This window comes from Cheilinus undulatus, linkage group 1 (assembly GCF_018320785.1).
Source record: "Cheilinus undulatus linkage group 1, ASM1832078v1, whole genome shotgun sequence".
Taxonomy (NCBI): Eukaryota; Metazoa; Chordata; class Actinopteri; order Labriformes; family Labridae; genus Cheilinus; species Cheilinus undulatus.
The window spans coordinates 58,283,029-58,289,918 of NC_054865.1; the positions used below are offsets into that span (position 1 = coordinate 58,283,029).

General features: G+C 39.4%; 1 protein-coding gene across 2 annotated transcripts in view; it reads right to left on the reverse strand.

Moving 5' to 3' along the window:
• Window positions 1–581: 581 nt before the first annotated feature.
• Window positions 582–6,890, reverse strand: part of tssc4 (tumor suppressing subtransferable candidate 4) — a 7,143-nt gene continuing 834 nt past the window's right edge. For both annotated transcript variants that reach the window (XM_041784853.1, XM_041784843.1), the window contains exons 2-3: window positions 4,877–4,979; window positions 582–1,560 (exon numbers count right to left, since the gene is read on the reverse strand). In XM_041784853.1, coding sequence (XP_041640787.1) covers window positions 677–1,558 — 882 coding nt within the window. In that variant the 5' untranslated portion in view covers window positions 1,559–1,560; window positions 4,877–4,979 and the 3' untranslated portion in view covers window positions 582–676. The remainder of the gene's footprint in view (window positions 1,561–4,876; window positions 4,980–6,890) is intronic.

Sequence of the window (6,890 nt, forward strand, 5' to 3'; positions counted from 1 at the left end):
ATATCAAAGTTTCAGACTTTATAAACTTGAAATTTTCCTTTTATTTCTTGTAAATTTACACCTTAAAAACTCAGAAATTTACAAGGAAACAATCTCAGAATTTCTAACTTTGAAAGTGTGATCCTAAGAATTTATTTTTTACCTTCAAATTTTCAAAGAGCCTCTAAATTTTTTTTTAACTTTAGTGGCGACCATAATATGACTCCATAAATTGCGTTATCATGATTATTTTCTTTTTAAATATATTCATCTAATTTTGACAAGGTCAGAATAGACAGGCTCCCGCGCCCCCCCTGAAATCTTTGGCGCCCCCCCCAGGGGTGCCTGGACCCCAGGTTGGGAACCACTGTACTACAGCATAAAAAAATGAAATAAATCAAATTGATGTGGGTCAGTTCTAATAAAATATGACATAATCTGGTGGGCCAGGGACAACTGTACCACGGGCCGGATTTGGCCCCCAGGCCTTGAGTTTGACACCCCTGGTCCATCTCCAGCGATCACACTGAGGCTGAACGGTTCGGGAAAAACTATCTAATCCCAATTTTTATTTTACTCTTATTGCAAAAAAACAGTTCATGTTGTTTTTCTTAAGATCTTTAATGACAATAAAACATGGAAGAATGAATCCAGATTATTAAACCAGTTCATCTGTCCCACAGCAGGCTTTGAATCCTCAGTCCTCCTCTCTCCCTGAGCTCCTCCTGTAGTTCTTAGAGTTCATCTTCCTAAAGGAGGTGAAAACAGCACCAGACTCCTCCTTCTCCTCCTCCTGCTCTCTTTCTCCCAGTCTCTGTTTCTCCTCGTCTGTTCGACCCTCGGCGTGCTCCTCCTCTGCCTCTCTTCTCCTCCCTTCATCCTCCCGTGTCTCCCTGCCCTCCTCCTCCCCCTCCTCCTGGAGATGACTGAGGCGCGTCTCCTTCTCTCTGCTCCTCACAGTAGCTTCTTCTCTCCTCGGCCTGCTCGGTTTGTTATAAATCATCCTCTGCTGGAGGTCACACACGGGCGAGTCACCGCCGCTCTGCTCCTCCTGCTTCCCCTCCTTCAGAGCGGACAGGAAGTTGAGGGCGGCCCTGGCGTTGCCGTGGTCGCTCGTCTCGCTGACGTCCTCCAGGCTGTAGTGGGTCCAGCGCTCCGGGTGCAGTAGGTAATCCGGGGTCCACTTCTTCTTGGGAGGGTTAGGGGGGCTGAGTGGAGGCTGGCTGGTCTTCCTGCTCGGGGGCGGAGCCTGAGGCCGAGCGAAAACGCTGTCAGTCTGCTGGTTCTGAGAGGAGGAGGAGGAGGAGGAAGAGGAGGAGGGCTTGGCCAGACTGTCCAGACAGTCAAAGATGCTGTGGGTGCGGTGGGAAAAGGCCGAGCCGCCCCCCTTCAGGCTGAACTGAGACTTCTCACTGCATCCAGCCGGAGCGCGGACCTCTTCATCATCATCATCATCATCACTGTGGTCCAGGTCAGGGTCAAACGGCGCCAGCATGGGTCTCTCCTCAGGCTCAGAATCATCGCTGACCGACAGTTCGTCTTCATCTTCTACCAGGTCGCCTTTTTCCAGGTCACACATCTCTGCAGCAGAGAGAAAAACAGGAATTCAGCTTCGTGATACTGACATTTGATCTGGTTGATTTCATTTATGACTTCTGATAAGACGAATGATTGCGGTTCTACCTGCCGTGTTGTGCCCCCTGAGATTGGTTTATAACATCAATAAAATGGTAAAACATCTTAGGTCAAAACTCTTTTGAAGGCAGCGTATAAACCAATCATAGTAAATATAATTTAGCTTTTTTCACAAAAAATACAAAGAAAATCCTCCATAATATCAACATGAAGACAGATTTCTACAAAGTAATGTAAATTAAATAAAAATCTGTAAAGTAGAAGAAGTGACTGCATCAATATTCACCCCTTTTAAGTGACTGTGACTAGTATAATTACACCTGTGTCTGGAAGGTCCACTCACTGGTTCATCAGTATTCCTGGTTACCATTACACCATAGAGGCAAAAGAACACTCAGAGAAAAGGTTACTGAAAAGTCAGAAACATCTCCAAGTCTCTGAACATCCCCCAGAGTTCAGTTAAATCCATCATGAAGACATGAAGGATTATGTCACATGTGTAGATCTGCCTAGATCTGTGGGGATGCTTCTCAGCAGCCAGCCCTGGAAGGCTTGTAAAGGTTGAGGGTGAAGTGAAGGAGGTCTTACCAAAAGCTACCTGAGTGTGAACCAATCAAACATGCTCCTGTAGAAGAACAGAACATCAATCTCCTTTAAAGATCAAACAGTTTATTTGTGATTTCTGCCAAAATGCTACAATAATAGATTGTTACAGCGATGGCTCTGATTGGTTGGGTCTCAGGTAACCATGGAAATGTCCACCAAGCCTACGAACAAACAAAGAAGCCATAAATACTAAAACACAATATATCACAGTATCATTTTTTATGTCGTCGCTACAATAAAGATAAAGTAGAAAAAGGCTAAATAAACTGTTTGAAAGCGTGAAACTGTCCTGAACATGGAATAAAGAAATCACAATGGATTGTGGGATACGTAGTTCCTTAATATAAGTAGAGCAGTGGTTTGCAAAGTGTGAGGTGGGCCTCCCCTAGGGGGCGCCACAGAGCTTCAGGGGAGGCGCGGAACCATAAACCTGAAAAAAGGTGATTTGCTTTGCTAACCTCTGCTGTAAAAGGAGCTAAATGGATAAACTTATAGTTACTATAGGGACTATGTTATAGAGCAGTGTTACTCTACCAAAAAAAACACACTGTTGAAAAATGCCTTTGCTGATCTAAGAGGTGAAGAGTGGCGAAAACAGCTTGAAGAGCGATAAAAATAAGGTAAAGGTGGCAAAAATGGTCAAAAAGCAGCAAAAAATGGGCAAAAATGGGGAAAAAGTGGAAACACAGCCAGAAAGTAGCAGAAATAGGTGAGAAGTGACAAAAAAAAATCAGTGGAAAGTGACTAAATCGGGTAAAAAGCAGTCAAGAGTGGCAAAAATGGGCAAAAAAGAGGAAACAAGTGGTATGTAATGGCAATGGGTAGCTTAAATGGATGAAAAGTGGCAAAAAAAATGTGAAAAAGGGCAAAAATGGGAAAAAATGGCAAAAAGAAGAGGCAAAAATTGGGAAAAAAGGAAACAAGTGGTATTTAATGGCAATGGTAGCTTAAATGGGCGAAAGGTGGCAAAAAAATGTTTAAAAATGGAGCAAAAAAGTGGCAAAAAGACGTAGCAAAAATGAGCAAAAAATTTTGAAAAAAAAATGATATTAATGATGAAAGATAGCTTAGATGGGCAAAAAGGTGAAAAGGGCAAAAATGGGATAAAAGTGGGAAAAAAATGGGAAAAAGAGGCAAAAAGAAGTTGTAAAATGGCCAAAAAATATGAAAAAGGTATTTATTAGCATTATAACAGAATAAGAGGGAAAGGCAGATGTTTAAGGACATTTGCAAACCAAAATATATTAATGATAAAAATGTTTAAAGATTAGACATAAATGTTTGAAATGTTGTTGTTTAATTTTTTTTCAATTTGAATCCTTTTTGTGGGTGGGGGTCCACTGGATGGATCAGTTCTTCCTGGGGGGGGCTCACTCTCACGCACTTTGAAAACCCCTGTGGTAGATAATTATTTGCAGTCTTGCATCTTTGCCTTTCTCTACATTTTCAGTGGTTCATACTTTCAGAGTGTAGTCAGGATTTAGTGAAATGTCTACGGGGGACTTGAATACTGAATTTTACTGCTGGAACCAGAACCGCAGAAAAAAAGGGCGGGCACTACTGAGCTCTAAAGGTCTGGATCAGTCTCAGGACAGCAATGACGGAAACAGCCACAGTGTTGTGTCACAGCTCCCCCTGCTGGATAAACTCCTCATGTGCAAGAGTTTTATACATGAGCTCAGTTGCCAAATACAGCCAGACTTAAAGTGCATGTAAATGTTCCTTCAAAATCCCTCACTGTATGGAAATGTGCAAATGAGGATCAGCTTATAATCTCCCCTCTACCTCAGGGATGTCAAACTCAGTCACAGCAGGGGCCGGATTCTGAATTTGGGTCCAACCTGAGGGTCTAACAAGGCCAACATTTAACCAGAAACTGTCAACCTCATTTTCACCAGCAATGAATTATGGGGGACACTGATGATGGATGGGTTTGAGATTTTAAAAAAGTAAAAATGGTTAAAGGTTCAAAATCTAAGATAAAAATTAAAACTTATTTGCTCAAAAGGTATTTAAAGTCAAAATCATGTTTTTAAAGGTCAGAATATGAGAAAGAAAGTTTAAATCCAGAGATTTAAGGGTCAAAACATGAGAAAAAGTTTGAAGTCATGAATTTTCAAAGGTCAAAATATGAGATAAATTTACTTAAGATTTAAAATTGAGGATGCAAAAGGCCAAATTATGAGATACAAGTCAAAGTAAGGACCTAAAAAGGTCAAAATGTGAGAAAAATATAAAATCGTGAGTTAAAAGGTCAAAATATTACTTAGAATTTTAAAACTGAGGATCAAAAAAGGTAAAAAAAACAAGATAAAAAGTCAAAAATGTGAATTGAAAAGGTCAAAATATGAAATAAAAAGTCAAAAAAAAAAAATGTGAGATGCAACTCAAGAATATGAAATGAAAACAGAAATGTATTTTTCCCACATTCCTGACTTTTTATCTGATTATTTTAACTTTTTCTTCTTTCAATGACAGAACAAGGATATTTTAAATCATCAGGGTTAGGTTTACATTTACATTACATTTTTAAACATTAGGTATCACGCCATCGCAGCATCGACGTCTCAGGGTGTGATGATGACAGCGTTTCAGAAATGCTCTGTGAAAAAAACCAACGCTTACACGTTAAAATGTTTGTAGTTTAACGGCTAACCTTCTCAGGAGCTGGCTCAGCACAGAGGACCCACAGCTCCACCAATCAGATCTCTGCAGGCTGATGTTTTTCTCCAGGCTCCGCCTCCCTGAGGGCGATCAGTCTGAGATTTAATAGACAAGACAGCATATGAGGACACAGAGGCATCCCAGCATGTTTTCAGTAAAGTCATTTTATTATAATCATCGCTGCACTTCGTACGGGTTTGAAAATAGTCTTTATTTTTTATTTTAACGTTTGCATCATTTTCCTAGACTTCTGATGAGCTTCATCCTCTATGTGAGCTCTTTGACAGCCAGACCTCCTCCAGCGTGGAGCAGTAAAGCTTCTCTTAAACAGCAGCAGTATTTTCCTTTGTCAGAAAAGCTGTAGGGTAAGACTGCATCCATCATTACTACATTTCTTCATCTGGTCAGTTCTGAGTGCTGAGTGCAGATTTTGAAGAAAAAAAAAGTCACGTCATAAAAATTACATTTTCATGCAGCAGATGCTTCAGTCCAGTGTAGTACAACCGCAATTATTTTTTATTTCTAAATCATTAAGCCCTACTTCTGACTTCAGAGGAAGGATGAGATGTTTTTATTGCACTTTCCCATTAGTGGATGGACATTTATTCAGTGATAAGACGGGCTTGTGTGTGTCATCTGACTTTATTTGTAAAAGAAACTTGTTTTCAGTTATTTTTGTGTTTAATTTTGACTTTTATCTGGATTTTTCTGGTCTCCCTCGTCATTCCCGGCTCTTTCTTTGATTGTTCTTTTTCTCCTCGTTCCCTTGTTGCCTCTGAACGTAGCACTAACCGTAATAAGCAGTGTTATGATTGAATTAGAGCGTATTAATAATCTATGCTCAGACAATATTATTTCTAACATCCCTGCCAGTGAAGCTTGATTAACTTAAAATAAAATAATATCTTATATCTACGTACCCAAAATAATATCTCAACAAATAAGCGTTCATTGGCACACTTTCCGTTTTCAACATCTGTGGTTAGACGACAGTCAGCAGTTAACACGGTAACTTTTTACGGCGTGACACCTGCCGTGTTGAAGACTGTTATAGAATAATTTACTGTCATATATCTCAGTTATGTAAACATAGAAGAATGATTACAGTTAGCAGCTATTACATGAAAATCCTGATTAAAAAACTACTTTTTTAATCCAAACCAGTGATAACACACGGCTCTTTCATGTCTTCATTTTAAATATTATTCACCCAGAAAACCTTAAAAAAGGGAACTTTTTTGACCTTTTTTCACCATTTAAGCTACCTTTTGTCATTAAATAACCAACCATTTTTCCTACGTTTGTGCCCATTTTGACACTGTATTTCCAACTTTATACCTATTTTTGACACTTCTATTCCAATTTTTGCCCCTTTTCACCAATTTTTCCAAGTGTTTCAACCATTTAAGCTACCTTTTGTCATTTAATACCACTTTCTCCTAGTTTTTGCCCATTTTAGCCTCTTCTTTTTGCCACTGTCATTCAATTTTTGTCCCTTTTCACACATTTAAGCTACCTTTTGCCAGTAAATACCACTTTTTTCCTACTTTATGGCCCATTTTAACACTTTTTTGACAACTTTTTACCCATTTTTTTGCCCCTTTTCACCAATGTTCAACAATTTAGGCTACCTTATGTTATTACACATCACTTTTTCCTAGTTTTTGCCCATTTTAGCCACTTCTTTTTGCCCCTTTTATTTAATTTTTGCCCCTTTTCACCCAGTTAAGCTACTTTAACCACTAAAAACTACTTTTTCCTACTTTCTGGCCCATTTTGACACTTTTCTAACTACCTTTTACCCATTTTTTGCCCCTTTAAACCAATTTTCAACCATTTAGGTTATCCTTTGTCATTGAATACCACTTTTTTCCTACGTTTGTGCCCATTTTGACACTCTATTTCCAACTTTTTACCCATTTTTTGACACTTCAAGCCCAAGTTTTGCCCCTTTTCACCATTTTTTCTCCCAGTTTTCAACCACTTAGGCCTTTTGTCATTACACT